The following is a 16,079-nucleotide window of genomic DNA, read 5'->3' on the forward strand; positions in this document are numbered from 1 at the left end:
TGCTGGGGAGGAGGCGGCTGCATGGAAGACAGCAAGTCATGCTGGACGTGGAGTTAACAGCGCAGATGCTTCCCGAACGGGGGATGATCTGCAGCCTCCCACCCCCATGCAGTCCCGCCCCAGGCCCCATCCTCCGCTTTCCCCACCACGACCCCTGCAGGCATTCCCCGGGGATGCCCCTGTCCCGCGGGCTGCGGTCCCGCGGCGGGGCCGGTGCGGCTCGGGCCGGGCTCCTCCCCCCGGGGGCGGCCCCGGCAGCAGGTGGCTGCTCGGGAGCAGGAAGCTGCCACCGCTAATCGCGCCGGTCCCCTCGTGTGTCGCCGCCGGGCCTCCTCGCCCGCAGCCCCGTCGTCGGGGGCAGCCGCGCTCGCTTCGGCGACCCCCGGGAGACCTTCTCGCTTGTTTCTCCGCTTTGTTCCCTCTTTTTGCCTCCCCTCTACCTCCTCTCCACTTGCTCTGGGAAGGATATCAGCGGGCTTCGCTGCGCCGGTCGCACTTCGGGCCCCTTTTGCAGCCGGCCGGCCCCGGGCGAGCCCCCATTCCTGCCCTGCCGCTGCCGGGCAGGCTGAGGCCGGCATGAGCGCCGCCCAGGCCCCGGAGCCCGACCTTCAAGAGGGGGGCCTCGGGCATGGCCCCGATGCGGCCCCGGAGGGCAGCCCGCAGGAGGAGTTTGACTTCTCCATCCTCTTCGACTACGACTACCTGAAGCCGATCGAAGGTTGGTGAGGAGCCGCCGCAGAAGCAGTCCCTGCTGCGCCCCGACGGGGCGGCGGGGCCGCCTCTGCCGGACCGAGCGGCTCCGGGGGCCGGGCGCTGCTTGAGCCCTCCGGCAGCCCTTCAGAGGGCGGTGGAGAGCCGGGGTGCTGCCGGGGCCCAGCCCTGCCCTGGACCAGCCCCGCCGAGTCTAGCCGGGCCTGTGCCTCGGCCTGGCAGCCGGGTGTCCTGGCTGCGGTGTGGTGCGGGGCTGAGCGCCGGCGTGGCGGGGCCGTGGTAGCCTGCAGGTGCTTGGGAATGGGCACCAGCACTGACGGCAAGGGGCTCCATTGGATGATGGAGTATGTGAACGTGGCAGTGCGGCATTGCTGTCATGTACAGAGCCGTGCTCCCGGGTGTGAGGGAACAGCTCTGGTCACCTTGTGATTGCCACCGTGATGGTAGAGAATGTTCTGGAAGCTCAGAAAGGCAACGTGAGCATCGGGGTTAGGAGTCCCAAGGAGTTAGCTAAGTCCAGTGAGTCTGACCATCCTGCTTAGATGGCAGAGAGCTGCAGAGACCTAGTCTCCAGTTTGGTACCCAATACCGTAAGCTTAAGTTAAATCAAAAAGAGAAAGATTTGCTGACTGTTCTCCTTGTTTCTGAGTTCATACAAGTCTGTGATACCAAAACCACCGTGACAAGTGTTCCCAGACTTCCTAAATGATAATTCTGTTGATACTGAAAAGTGATACTTTCTATTCTGTAAAATACAGATTTGTGTAAACCAAACAAAGCTAAAAGAACATAGAGGAAGGAATTGCTGGGATACTGTTTCCAAGATACACTGGTTTTGATTCTGCAGTCAGGAGGTGGCATTTCTCTAGGGCATTTGAAGGAAGAGATGCTGTGTTCCTAAGGGACAGCGCAGGAGGGAATCTATTAGGCCTGAATCGTGGCATCATTAGTGAAATGGAGAGTTGTTACTGAGTTTTATTCTTTGTATACTTGTTTAAATATACAGGATGTGTACCAGCATCAAAGCCGAGTGAGGATGGTTAATGTCATCAAATGTAGGGAGCTCAATTTTCTTTCAAGGTTTAATGTAGCTCAGGCCATGCTGAAATAAGTCCATGATGGGGAGCAGTCAATGATTTTTAATGAAAATACATTAAATCTTAGTGAAAGCTTCAGATACTGGGTTGGGTTTTGTTGGTTTTTTTTTTTTCACATCTTCATAGTAGAGACTACTACTGTGAAGCCTTAAGTGGGAAGTTCCACAGAATGTAATAGTACGTAGGTGGGGGGTAGAAAGTTTAATCTTCAAACCACATAAATGCAGAGCAGTATATGCTTGTTGTAGAAGTAACTTCCTTCTTGAGCCTGCTTTCTCCACATTTGAGTGACTGGAAACCATAATTAGTAGTAATTTTGTTTGTTCCAAAGATGGAAATCGTTAGCATAAAAAAAAAAGAGAGATCACAACCATATATACTAGCATTGTAATCTGGAGAACATTCTCCCTCACTTTGAAAAGGCACCAGCTAGAGTCTGTAAGCAATCCAGCATACATCCGTGACCTTTAATGTACAAAAGATTAAAGCATGTTTACACGAGAACAGAAAATGTTCAAATTTTGAGAAAGGGCTTTATCCACATGCCGGTGGTAAGTGATGCTTATTGTTCATGTACGATTCTGGCCTCATCTGAACTACAGTTGAGAAAACAAGTCCTTTTCAATGGAGGATTCAAAATGGAACCAAAACCATTGGAGTGTCTGTGGATCCCAGCACTTAAGTCTGGTTCCTATATTCAAAGCCCGTTTGAAAGAGGCTCTGGTTTCCTCCACCCACTGCTCACAAGAAGTCCTGTAATAACAAATCTTTATAAACATGCTGAAAGTGATTTTCTTTTTTTAATTAGTTTTTTTTTTAAGAAAAAGCAAATTCTGGGAATGAATTGGGATGAAAGTTTATTTCTGATAAACAGTTTTTTAAAAGGTTGGGATTTAGCACTACCCACCTAAGCTTGTATTTTAAAAGTAGGATCTATATCACAACTTGTTGCCATGGAAATACCAGAAATATCCTTACTGAAAGCAGTTGGCATTCAAGAGTGCTTATGTGTGCCTGAGACAACAGGAAGATGGACTGCCATAAAAGCAGCAGGGGAAAAAAAGAGTAAATAAAAATCCTACAGTCAATATTATTAATATTAGATATTCCTTTCTAAGCCAGCCATTTTCAAAAGGAGTGCTGTACAAAGTGCCATTTTCCATGTGCCTTTTACTTTTACCCTCACTAGCCAGACTTCAGTTAGCTATGATCATTTTAACAGTTGCAAATGAGAAACACCTGCCTTGAACAGAGTGAACTCAGAGGCATGCCCAGGTGAACAGGCTTTGGGAGGCTTGGGGAAAGCAGGTGTCCTGTGTTGTTAGGGTGAAGCTGTGATTTTACATAGACACTGAGGATGCTTTCTGTCTCCTTTGGAAGAAAAAAAGGTTAGAGGCATTCCCTAGAGATAATGTGTGAGGTTTTGCTGGTGGTATCCCAGGTTTTAGCTCATTTCAAACTTGACAGGTGCTGAATACCCTTGTTCATCAGTGGAAAAGATTGATAGACAGTTAATGAGCATTTGAACTAGCTCCTGCAAATAGGACTCCCAGATGAGTAAGTTCTGATAACTGCTTTTGCATACCATAATACTTGTTGTTGGCCACTATGAGAGACAAAATACTGAAAAGCCAGACAACTGCTCTACTTCAGCAGCTCTCTCCATGTATTTTTGTGTTTGCTGTGGGATGATCCACTGATAGGTAAAGCTGCCACACAGTTTTTAATATTTGAGGTTAGCCCTTCTGAGAACTGATCCTCTGAGGTGTATTTTGAAACTTAAAGTCTATACAAAACCCATCTTTAAACAAGAAACCAGACACCCTCCTGCCCTAAGACAGCAGGTGAGAATGGAAATGGGAAGAAGCATTTTCTTGTAGGTTCAAGCCTTTGCTGTAGATCAGCAGACCCTTACATTGCATCTGGTGATATGAATCTGCAAGGTCGATGTATATATAATAGAGGGGGAGCAGCCATAAATATTAATGTTCCTCTAGATGCTTGTTTGTACATAGACAGGCTCCCAGGGATGTTGCCACGTCTTATAGGTGTCAAGCCCTGTGTAATTTGCTTCATTCCTTCTTTCCATCCCAATGCAAAGCTATTAAAAGGAAAAAATAAATGCTTGCAGCCCAGTCCTGGTGACTGGCTCGCTAACACAGGAGGCAGTGTTCAGCGGTAGCCCTGCAGTGAAGAAACAAATATGCACATGTAACAGAGAATACCAGATTTCACTCAGGAAACCAACTTTCACTTTGAGCTTCCAAGCAGCTAGTGTAAATACCAGACGACTCGGCTCTTGAAAAATGCAAAAAGCTCTGGACTGGCCCCTTCAAGTGACAATAAGCAAATTCATTAAAAACCATTGACTTTTATGCAAATAAGGAACTCCGTTCAGATCCCAGGAGCTGCACTGCAGCAAACCGGTGTGAAGTCAAATCCAAACTTCTCCCCCTGCCCTCCCTTGGCTATCTTGAGCTTTCCCTAGATGGTGATCTGTTTAAGCCCATTGGGGAATGCAGTTGCTCCGGGTGATCTGTTGTTCCCTAATTTCATGCTAATTGGCAAGGTCATATTTGGCTAACTGAAGGGCTTTGAAGTTACTGCCTAGTTTAACAAACAGCAGAGGGTGGGCCCTTGCAGAGCCATGTGTGCACACACTGGTGTGTGTCCTGTCCAGCCTGGGGAGTCTCTGGAGCCTGGCAGGACCTGGCATGGGTTTTCCTTTCTGCCTTTCAGAGCTGTGTGAAAAGGAGCTTTTGAATCAAGGGTGAAGTCCTTTGAAACTTAAATCCCTTGATCTTTCTCACCTGAGTTTTGTCTCTCCTTGCTTATGGGCACTTAGGGCAGCCCTGAAAGCAGGTACCCACCTGGGGAGGCTGCCCAGTGAGCAGATAGATGGTTGGTAGAGCTGCCTGTGGTTTTCATGAGCCTGTCTGTAGGAGCTGCTTTGCTGTTAGTTTACAACATGGTAGCGTGCAGAGCCCTGCCTCTCTTCCCTATTGTAGGGAGAGATGGTTTTGTGAACTAGTAACTGGTTAAGGCTATGGAAAAAGAAGGGAATAAGAGTTGGCTGCTTGGGGTAGGATGCAGGGGGGCTTCAGTGGTTATGGGACTTGGGTGACATAGGGGAATAGGCTGTTTGCTGCCTGAGAACATGAAGAGGTGTCAGTGTTGTCTGGGTGTGAATCTCACTTTCTTTTAACCCCCTGTCAAACAAGAAGGATCTTTTGGTACTGAATCAGAGGATGATTCAGCAGTGAAACCTCAGGCTGGGAAATGCCTGGTTGAAAGGAGGCGTGGAAGCACTGTACTGCTTGTACAGAGGGGTGTTTGGAGGAGCTGTGCTGGAACTGACGTGCTGCTCACTGAGAAAAACAGCTGAGAGGATGGTCCTTTGCTGGAGTATTTCAGCCTGTGTTCTGGGATGCAATATGCAGGGGGGTTGGAACTAGATGATCTTAAGGTCCTTTCCAACCCTAACTATTCTATGATTCTGTGTAGGAGTGCATGAACCCTTGAAGGTGGGGCGCCACAGCTGTGTGAATGCTCAGAGGTACAAAGGTTTCAAAGCAGATTCAGTTCTTAAAAAACATCTTTACCAGGGTGATCCGTCGCATGATTATTCTCTTGTAAGGGGGTGCAATGGCCTCTTATCTCCTTGCGGAGCCCAGCTAGTGGGTGACTGGGCTGCTCTCTGCTGTCTCCAGATGTGTAGCAGAGGGCCAGCAGTGTGTGGTCTGCTGCCCTCAGCTCTTGCCACCCTAACCATGCTCTCACTTTGGCAGCCCAGGGAGAGGCATGGGTATTGCCGGAGCCATCTGCCTGGAGCCATTCCTGTGCCCTGGGCTGCTCCACATTCCCACTGGTATCTGCAGAGGGAAAGCAGCTGGGCTGCAGGGGAGCAACCTCTCCTTGTCCTGTGTGTGTGTGTCCCAGCTTGCAAGGGCAGGAGCTTGATACTGTTTACAAAACCAAACTCCTGTGATGTTCACGTGGGGAAGCTGGGATGTTGGCTGTGGTCTGCTCCTTTCTCAAGCAGATTCCAAACACCAGCCTGCCTTAGCCAAGTTGGCTGGGAATGGGATAGCCGGTCCCCTCCTATTGAAACAAAAAGCAGAATTTCTCCCGATTTTGATGGAAGAACTGTTTGTTTCTGGAGAGCAGCATTTGCCCCTTTTCCCTTCCGGGGTGAGGTCAGAGCCTTGATTGTAGCATCACCGGCATTTCCATGGCTACAGACCTTGATGTTGCAGGCGTAGGCAATAGCGCACGGGACAGTGATTTCATTGTACCTCGAGCTCTGCAGGGCTGGGACTCTGTCAGGAGATCTCCCCAAACCCCTCAAGCCCCAGGTCCTGACGAAGCCATGCCGATGAGTCAGGGCTGGCAGCCTCTCCCCTGCCCGAGACGCAGCCTCAGCCTCTGGGCATCTCTACCTGGCACAGTTCCCCTGGCTCTCTTCAAACGAGCCGAGGTTTTCTTGTCTGCAGTCTTGCCCACATTCCTGTGCTGCTGCCTGCTCTATTGATAACTTGTCATGTGGGGGAAACTAAATATTTTTGCTCTACAGAAGGCTGTGGGTGTTGTCTGCTTGGCACAGGGCACCTGCCTTGCTTGCTGCCTGTGAGCACTCGGCTCTGCACAGCCCATAGAGCACTGCCCGGGAGTGCTGTGTGAAGGCAAGGGCACGTTGCAGCTTGTTGTTGTGCTTGAACATGGTTCCTTCAGGAGGGTGAATGCCAGGGGTGGAAGTGCTCCTTTAAACACAGTATTTCAGGGAAAGGCAAAGGAGATTTAGGTTATCTAAACCCCAGTTTTTAGTGGGCAGGAAGTATGGGTGGTGGCATCTGTTGTTATTCAGACTTTAAAAATTGCATGTGCACGTACAAGTATGTGTTTGCTTTTCCCATACCCCTCAACACCAATTTACACATGCTAGCTTTGCTGCACAGTCTGGTGTGAGGAGTTTTAATTCTTTATGTGTTGTCTGTGTATCTGGCATAGATGATGTGGTTTAACGAGTATAGTGGGAGCCGCTTTTACTTAGGTGTGTTGAATGGGAAGTGAAACAGTCACCTGTTGCTTGATGTGAAGCTGTTCAGAGCTTTCCTGCAGTTGCTGGTCACTGTACAAACCCTGCTTCAAGTCCTGGCATCAAGCCTTGCTTGGTGTGATGCTGATTTTGCTCCCTTGCATCAGCTTAAATCGGAGCATTTCTTCTGAAGGTGATGGGAGTGATGTTGTGTGCAGAGGGGTGTGTTGCTCTGTTGAGTCTGAAAGAGTGATGAGTTTAATTCAGAGTGAATCGTAGCATCAGTATCTAGGCTCGATGCGTCAGAGTTTGAGTGATGTGAATGACGCACTCTTCCTTTGAATGCCAAAGCTCTGATATCGGAGATCAACGATGCTAAAAATACATTCGGCTCAGAACTCAAGTTCCTTGTTGCTGTTTTCCCATCCCCAGAACAGCTGTGTGCTGGGATTAAAAGCCAGAGGGAACCTTAAGAAATCTGCAAGCTGGACTCTCCCATTCATCTCCCATCCCGTCACATAGACACTCTGTGTGTTGGTTTGTTTGGTCGGCTGTCAGGGATTCCTGCTAAACACAAAGGCTCAGCAGTTCCTGTTACCTTTTTCTTTTAGTGGAGTTTTCTCCAGGTTGGGAAGTTCTGCCTCATGTAGTATAGGAGTTAGAGAAATGCTGGAACAGTTATTTAAATATTTAAATGAATCTCTGCCTATGACACTTACTGATGTGTGCCTGGGGCATGCAGTCTGAATTAATCTCAAACTGCAGAGCTGTTTCAGGTATTTCCTGCTGAATACATTGAAATCTTTCAAACCATATAAAAATCCTAACAATATTTTGCATGCTTTTGTGTAATGACAAATATTATTCAGCTCCCCGGCTGGGGAAGCTACAGGAGCTGATGTGCATCGAGGGCTCTCTTCCAGGGATTATAATACCTGGCATTACTCTGCTTTCTCAGATGCTGCTGGCATTAAGCACCCAATAGGGTGCTGGGAAGAGATCAGTGATGCTGGTGGGGATTCTGTGTTGCCTAGCTGTATCCCTGTACTCTACAACCTGGGAATAGTTTGCAAGACTGAGAATATCTGAAAATTGAGTATTTTCTGCACCAGGAGAAAGTGCTGCGCTGAATATATACCTGTTACTGTGTAGTTTATAATCCATCTCTGGCCAAAATGTTCCTTGAGCTGAAATTGGAAAGTGATTGCCTGTAACTGTGGGGCTGGATCTTTTCTACTTCTCCCTTTTGTACCATACATTTGTGAATGTGTTTTCTGATCATCTGGTGCTTACTTATGTGAAACCTATCACCAAAACTCATTGACATGGAGCCAAACAAATCATCACACAGAACTGACTTCTTAATTTAAGAACTTGAGCTCAGCTTTGGTTTCATGAAGCCTTTTCTGGCTGGAATTTGCTGTGTAAGAAAGGGTTTTCTCCCTTCACCAAAAGCTGTTCCTCAGCTTTTTGGTTTTGTATAGACCTCTTTGGAAATGATTTTGTGATGTGATGGTCTCAGTCCAGCTCCTACTTGGCAAAAGCTGATCAAAGTCACAACGCCCCAATTGGCACTAAGTGGTATATTTAGCAGAAGGAGTAGGAAAGGCAGCATTGGAACGGGCATAGAGGCCCAGTCCTTCGGGATCATCCCTCTAGCTCAGGGCTCAGGTAGTGGGAGCCCAGCTGGGCGGTGTGGAGGTGTTTGCAGTGCTTCTATCCATGCTGCATCTACTCTGAGCACTTAAGCTTCCCTGGCTGTTAATCCAGTACTTTTCACAAGCATTAATTGTAGTTAAAGGGAATTAAACAATTATTTACCTAATATCAGATCACAAACAGGTTATAAATAAATATGCATTATTTTTAATCCATGATTGCTCGGCTTCTGTAATAATATTTATAGTCTTAAAGAGACCCTTCTTTTTCCAGAAGAACCGACTCCACATAAAACCAACAGCCCACCCTCTGGAGTTACATACGCTCATGATGTCCTGGACTGTGGCCTCAAGCCATGCCCCCTGCCTTTTTCTAGCCTTTCTGCAGATCCCATGGGCAGATATGGACAGCCAGATAGCATAGGGACAACACCTACACACCCTGCCAACGCTGCAGGGGCCTCTGCTCCGAGCCCTAGGATTGAAATTACTCCATATCATGAACTGATTCATTCAGGGGGTCCCTTCCGCAGCAGAGACACAGATGTTCTTTTGGTAGAACATCAGTCAAACTCAGCTACCACTAGCCCAAGGGTTACCCTGCCTGTCCCTGGCTTTGAGGGCTACAGAGAACCACTGTGTTTGAGCCCAGCTAGTAGCGGCTCCTCTGCAAGTTTCATTTCAGAGACAAATGTATCTCCTTGCACATCACCATGTGTTTCACCAAATAATGGTCCTAGTGATGACCTTTGTCCACAGTTTCAAAACATCCATACTCATTATTCTCCTAGAACCTCTCCAATAATGTCACCACGAACAAGCATCACGGAGGAAACCTGCTTGGGACGCCATTCACCATCACCCTGTCCCAACTCAAGGTCTTCATCACCCGGTGCAAAACGGAGGTATTCTTGCACTGAGCTCTACAGTACTCAGCTGCCTTCCACTTCTCCACGACAGTCAAGGACCCCCTCTCCACAATCCTCTCCTCGCGTCCCCTTGAGAGAAGACAACTCTTCAGTTACTTACACGCAGTTGCCCAGTGCTCCCCTTTCCATGGATGCTATGAGCAGCCTTCCTGCGGATCCTTCCTGCGGCGTTCCCACGAAAATTTGGAAAACCAGCCCCGATCCTTCATCAATGCCTTCCCACAAAAACAGCATTCCATGTCACGTCTTTCAGAGTGTTGACTTCCATGGGCCTTGCGAGCAGGAAGACAGGAGAAACTCAGCCCCAGAATCAATTTTGTTGGTACCTCCATCCTGGACAAAGCAACTGGTGCCTGCAATACCTATCTGCAGGTATGTAATGCTTCTTGTAGCTGTGTGTTTTCTCACGGTGTGATGTCCTCTGTCATTCATGATGATCCCTAGGGAGTGTTTTCTTGGGCAGGACCTACTGCAAACCAAAGGTAAGTGCTCAGGAGCAGCACTGGTTATTGTAAGCCAAATCCATTATGATTCCAAGAAATAAAGAATCTGAATTTGGAAGAAATACCATCAAAATGTTCATTTGTAGTGCAGCAAATGATAAATTCAGATTTCCAGGTTATTTGTCTAAAAAGCTGATTGCAAACAGCCTCTGACAAAGGCTCAATGCTCTCATTCCATCTTGCTGCTTTTAAAGAAGATAGTTTGATTGCATTTCTAAAGTCAGAGAATGTCTCACTTGCAAATTTCAATCAAGGATGAAAATACTTTAAGTATTTCCTGATTCAAAATAGAGCATGCTGCTCCCAGTCAGACTGAGCATTTTGTCAACCCCAAGTGACTTATTGTTGGTTGTTAATTTGTTAATTGTCGGTTAACCCAAATCTCAGTTGGAACTACCCTCATCAGCTCCCTGCATTGTCTGGCACTGACGGCTGGACCCTGTGCTGTGGATCTGCCAGGATGGAGGTTGCCAAATGGGTGACTCCACTTGCAGTCACCACTGGCACCCTGTCAGTCCTGCCATCCTCCTCGGCAGTAAGGTTGTCCCTGTGCTGATGTTATCCCGTGCTGCTCCTGACCCACTAAACACAAATTGTGAGTGAAACACCATGGCCTGTGACTGTCCTTGGCCTGTTAAATGGGTCCTGGCAGCAGTTTGTATTCACAAAGTAGGAGTTGTTTAAAATCCAGTGCAGGCTGTAGTTGTCAGTGTATGAATTTAATGTTATAAACTCTTGCTTATTTTGGTGACAGGAAAACTAGCAAGAGGTAAGAATATTTAGCATTTCATTTGTGTGTATTTTAGTATTTATGGAAATCATAAGGATTATTAAGGTACATAGCTCGTAAGGATAAATGGACTTACTGTTTCAGGACATATATGAAATGTGATCTTCCAGAAGAAAAGCTGTAAATACAGAGAGAACATGCTTTATCAGTGCTGTAATGCTATAGAGAAAGGGTAAATGAGTAGTTTAGGCAGGAGCTCTCTCAACTTTTGGGCTGATATCACTACAGAAATAGAATGTTACATCTCTTGAAGTATCAGAAATTCTGTGATCACAGTTTAAGATGCACAGTAAAAGTCAAATAAGAGGGGGATCTTTGGAAAAATATAACTGCTACAGATATTTCTATGGAAGAAATAGAAATATTCTGTTCTCTTCTACAAGGATATAGGCCCATAGAAATTATTGCATTCATCCTGAATTTCAGCAGAATTTGTAATCAAGTGTGAGCAGGATAGGATGTTCTCATTGTAATTAATAGCAGACCCCTAAACATTTCAGTGGGGGCAGCGCTGCTGGGGCACTTGGAGGAAGGAGGGGTCAGGGCGGTGAGAAATCAAGTGCTAAAGCATCTCAGCTGATGTGGTCTCTCTCTGCCCAGCCTGCCCGTCCAGTCACTCCCGCCCCTCGAGTGGCCACTCTCCAGCCAGTCCGGCTCGTACGAGCTGCGGATCGAGGTACAGCCGAAGCCCCACCACCGGGCGCACTATGAGACGGAGGGAAGCAGAGGGGCCGTAAAGGCACCAACCGGAGGCCATCCCGTCGTGCAGGTAAGGGCTTGGAGAACAGCTCCATAGAGGAACAATGGCAGGGTGAGTTGTTTTCTGAAAGCTGGGGCCCGAGCATGAAAGAGGAGGACCGTGTGAACCTGGGTGTGTTTGTAGATGTGCATAAAGTGTCTGAAGTTGAACTGTGGTGAAGTCCTAGATGTTTGGAAAGCTGGTTTGGATTGATTAGCTTGCAAAGGCTCAGGAATTTAGGCAAAGTATTTGCCACCTTTTCTGGGCTGTATGTTAAACCTCCTGTGACCCAACCCTGTTGCAAGATGCCCAGCTGTCCTGAATTCCAGCTGAGCCCATTTTACCTTGATGAGACTCTTCTGCGTAAACTGGGGCTTTTTGTGAAGTTAAAAATGTACAAACGTCAACCCTGGCTTTCAGGCTACATGTTTGTAGTAACCTACCAAACTCAGATAGAGTAACTAGCAGATGGTGTTAGGTCTGAGATACCACATCCTCCTGCTGGGGATGAGGGAGGGGTTTGGAGCTGTGCTTCCTACAGAGCAAGTCCATGCAGCAGAATTGCTACCTGTGTTTCTGCATGCATCTAGCCCCTCCTGCTCTCTGATCTGTACAGCCAAGCTGTACAAGGCTCAAACACATTCTCTTGAAGTTTAAAGAAAGGCAAAGCAGCCTTCATTGGCCTGTATGGGAGCTGGATTAGGAAGGCATGGGTATTAAACTGGAGTTTCTCTAGAGTTAACAGCTGCCTTTTGCTAGAACTGTCTTTCACGTGTTTGCTTTTTCCTTAGCAATTTTCCTCCCTCCCCCCCCCCCCTCTGGTTATGTAGTAGAACTTCTAATTTTAAGCCCATTTAAGTTTAGGTCAGAGAATTTCACCCACATGTAATTCCAGCTCTCAGTACATCTATTTCAGTCCAGTGCCTGGTTTATATGTAACTTGCTGACATTGTGTCCCACCTTGCATGAAGTCCTGCTTGTCATCTGTGGTAATGCTGCCTTTTTGTCATGGATATATACCACCAAAGGGAAACCTGTACTAGTGATAGTAGCTGTATGATAAGGAGACAGACAGCAGGACAAGGTAGTTATATAGCAGTGGGGGTGATCTCAAGAATGGCCTCTCTAAAGCTGTAAATATAGACAGGACATATTTTTTTCTATGTTGTAATGCTATAGAAAAAGGGTGAATGAGTTGTTTAGGCAGGAGCTCTCTTGTGATTTGGGCTGATGTCACAACAGAAACAGAATTTTTCATCTCTTTTGAAGTATTATTTATATTGCTCTAAAGGGTCCAATTCTGGTCCTAGCTATGCTGGTGAGAAGGGAAGTCATCCTACTGAAACCAGTGAACATAACCCAAGCTCACAGTGATGGAGGTAACAAACTTTGGCCCTTTGCTGAGCTGAGGGGTGGATGAGCTAAACACTTATTCTGTTGTGGAGGGTGAATTTTCCTTCCCCTTTCAGAGGGTAGCGTAAAATAATGGCTGAGTAGCTGCACTGTGGCCACGTGGGGCCACATCAGTCTTTTCACTCATTTCCTCCTCATTTCAGCCGGTGCCATTCAGGAAGGAAAGTTAGGCTTTTGGTCGGGGTTGAAAGGTGTCAGCATGATACTGCTGGTAATGATGCATGGCAGCTGTACAGATCAGCTACAGCTTTCACTAAGCAAAGTTAGGGTGCATCCTGCAGATGTTTCTGTCACACTCAGGACTGGCTAAAGCAAGCATGAACCAGGGAAATGTTAAAGTTTATGCTTGATTTTAAGCAGGTGATAAATACCACTAATTTCACTGGGTTGATTTGTGCTTAACTTCAAACATATGTTAGATATTCCCCTGCAGCCTCACTCCCTTACAAAAATCAAGCCATAAACCGTTAAATTAATGAATTTGTTTACTTTGGTTGAGCTGGACTTACACGTATGGACTGGATATTTGAGTAAAGGGTGCAGGATTATAATAAACAGCAATCACATTTGACATACAAACTTTAATATATGCAATCTCTTTGGTTTATGAATTTGACAAACTCATAGTCTGCTGTGGTGTGTTTGGCAATACATGGATGTATGAACTGCATGGCTAATCAGCACTTGTTCTTTTCTCAGTTTGCTTACAAGTATAGTATCATTTACCTTCCCAAGATACTCCTATCAACCGGATGTTTATTGCACTGGAGGAGTTTCTCGTGACATGAGGAAATATAAGTGCTTTGTTTCCTTCCTGTAATCAATATCAATCAAAGCAGGATTTATATTTTCTGTTGGGGACAGGAACTGATATCCCTAGCTTTGTCATAATTTGCCATCAAGCTAAGGATCTTAAACTATAAATTCAGTAATCCACGTTAGTTTCCCAAGCAGATGTGTCTCTGCACAGCTGTGCCTGCATCTGGGGAGAATATGGATAGTTTCTTTATGAAGGCTTATTATAAACCTGGAAGTATTCATTGGATTTGTATTCACTTTAACAAGGTTCATGTGGCTGCCGAAAAATGAGATAGTTGCACCTGTATGGTTTATGACATCTGAAACTTGGGAAGGCTTGTAAAATCCAAAGCTTTCATGTCATAAGTCATTTGGCTTTAAGTTTTCTTTTCTTTTTTTTTTTTTTCCCCTTCTTTCCCCCCAAGAAATTTCAACTTTTGTTAACTTTCTTGAATCCAGTGCTATCTCTTAGACGTTTGGAGTTAAATATTGAGAAGCCAAGCTTGCCCTGAGTGGGAGAAGCCTGATGGGATTTAAACTGAGGCTGAATGTCCCAATCATGTCCCACACGTTTTACACCCATTTTCGATATGCTGCTTTTCCACTATTTTGATTACCTTTTCTAAAATAGAATCTTGTAAAAAAACCAACCAACTTAACCCTCTATATGAGTAGTTACCCAGCTGAAGCTTCTGGAGGAAGAGATGCTGGCTAGTTGTTGCTGTGCAGTGTTGGCCCGCACTACTTACTTTTTGTAAACTGCATTTTGCATGCAAGTTTCTTCTTTTGGGTGCTCTGAAGCTAAAGACCAGCAGATCTCATATCCTCCAGGCCTTATCTTGTGGTTTATCTTTCTGATGCTGCTTCCTCATCTTCACGTGTCTAGCCCCGAGAGTTTGTGCTGGAGACCCTGCACCAGTTGTGCACTCCAAGTATGATAGGAGAAGAGTCTGGTTAATCAAAACCTCTGACTAGATGGGACACACACCAGAGGGCATTTACTTTGTTTGCCTGGGGGAGGAAGAGAGGAGTGCTGCACGCCATCTAAATCATAAACCATCTAGAGTCACATGGAGAAGCTTAGGCTCCCAGTTTAGGTGTTCTGAGTCACTCTGCAGAGGAAACCAGCTTGCTGTTGACTATAGAGAAACTCAAGCTTCTATTTTAGGGATGCAAGTTGAATACCACTGTGAGTATCCCTGAGATGTTAAGTCATTGAGAACAGCAAGGAAATGCTGCATAGCAAGGACAAAGCTGAAGTTTGTATGCACCTACCATCTTGCAGGTCCATCTGGTCATTGAGACCACAGAGGAAGGGTAGGCATGATTGGATTCCAGCTCTTTTTCATCAGAGTTGAGGGACAGCTGCTTATTTGTACCCAACTGCTCCAGTCAAGTTTCTGAGAGAGACTGTTCATTAGGAAAGGCAGTGACTGCTCCTATGAGAAGAGCTTATGGATGTGATTGGAATACAGGTGGCAATCCAAATACAAATCTTCCTTTGCTCAAGTTCACCCTGCGGCAGCATGCCCTGCCAAGAGGAGTAAAAATCTCCATCTTTGCATGCTTTTAAGCAAACAGCTGCTAGGAAGGAATTGATATATTTGAATTCTGTTTGGGACAGGAGAGATGAACTAGATGGTTCCTTGAGATCTCTCCCAGCATTATTTTCAATTATCCTTCTAGGAGCTCCTACCTCTTAAAAGGAAAGTAAAATGTTGGGGTTGTTGGCATTGCTCAGTATCCTGTTGTCCAGGGGAAACAGGGGATGTGGTAGCACTTGAGTAACACTCAATGTCTCTCACCTACTGCCCACAGGAAAATGTGGTGATAAGAACCTCTGCTGCAAGGGGAGACAGATTTTTCAGTTCTTCATCAAAGGTTCTCCTGTCTTTAAGGCAGTGATGAGAAGGAAAGACCTTCAGTAGCAAAGGTTGGGTCTAGATGAGCTTCACCCCGTGGTCAAGCAGAATCTGTGGTACCTTAAAAGCCATAAAAACACTATTTTGAAGATAATCATTAAACCTAGCGGTTCTGGTTTTGACCTACTGCTTTGCATGAAGCCACATTCTTTGCCCAATTGTGTGGTGTTTCAGGGAGTTCTAAGCAGAGCTCTTGTCCTTCCTTCTAGGAGAGTGGAGGGGGAAGGAAAAGCTTTTAGGGAAGATGAGCAGTTGATCTATGGAAATGATTGTCCAGCTGTACTCTGGCTAGTTGATCTGTATTCAGTTTATTAGAAGTGGTTGCTTTTACTTATGTTGCAGCCCATGGGTATAAATGAGGCAAGCCCATTTCACATCACAGTCTTCCCACATTCTGAAGTCATCAGGGGTCCTTAGAGGTGATCAGTGTGAGATGAAAGTGTAATTTACTGCTGCCTTCACCTCATGTAATTGAGAGCAGTGA

At 46.2% G+C, this 16,079-nt stretch overlaps 1 protein-coding gene across 5 annotated transcripts in view; it reads left to right on the top strand.

Moving 5' to 3' along the window:
* The first annotated feature begins 281 nt into the window (after positions 1 to 281).
* NFATC2 (nuclear factor of activated T cells 2) overlaps positions 282 to 16,079 on the top strand; it is an 86,356-nt gene continuing 70,558 nt past the window's right edge. For 4 of the 5 annotated variants that reach the window (XM_057401701.1, XM_057401700.1, XM_057401699.1 and 1 more), the window contains exons 1-3: positions 282 to 718; positions 8,776 to 9,802; positions 11,324 to 11,492. In XM_057401701.1, the coding sequence (XP_057257684.1) occupies positions 577 to 718; positions 8,776 to 9,802; positions 11,324 to 11,492 (1,338 nt within the window). In that variant the 5' untranslated portion in view covers positions 282 to 576. The remainder of the gene's footprint in view (positions 719 to 8,775; positions 9,803 to 11,323; positions 11,493 to 16,079) is intronic. The other variant, XM_057401698.1, reaches the window with a different exon arrangement.

The sequence above is a fragment of the Pezoporus wallicus genome, unplaced genomic scaffold, assembly GCF_028554395.1.
Source record: "Pezoporus wallicus isolate ANWC-B61680 ecotype Strahan unplaced genomic scaffold, APGP_CSIRO_Pwel_v1 contig_9238, whole genome shotgun sequence".
Taxonomy (NCBI): Eukaryota; Metazoa; Chordata; class Aves; order Psittaciformes; family Psittacidae; genus Pezoporus; species Pezoporus wallicus.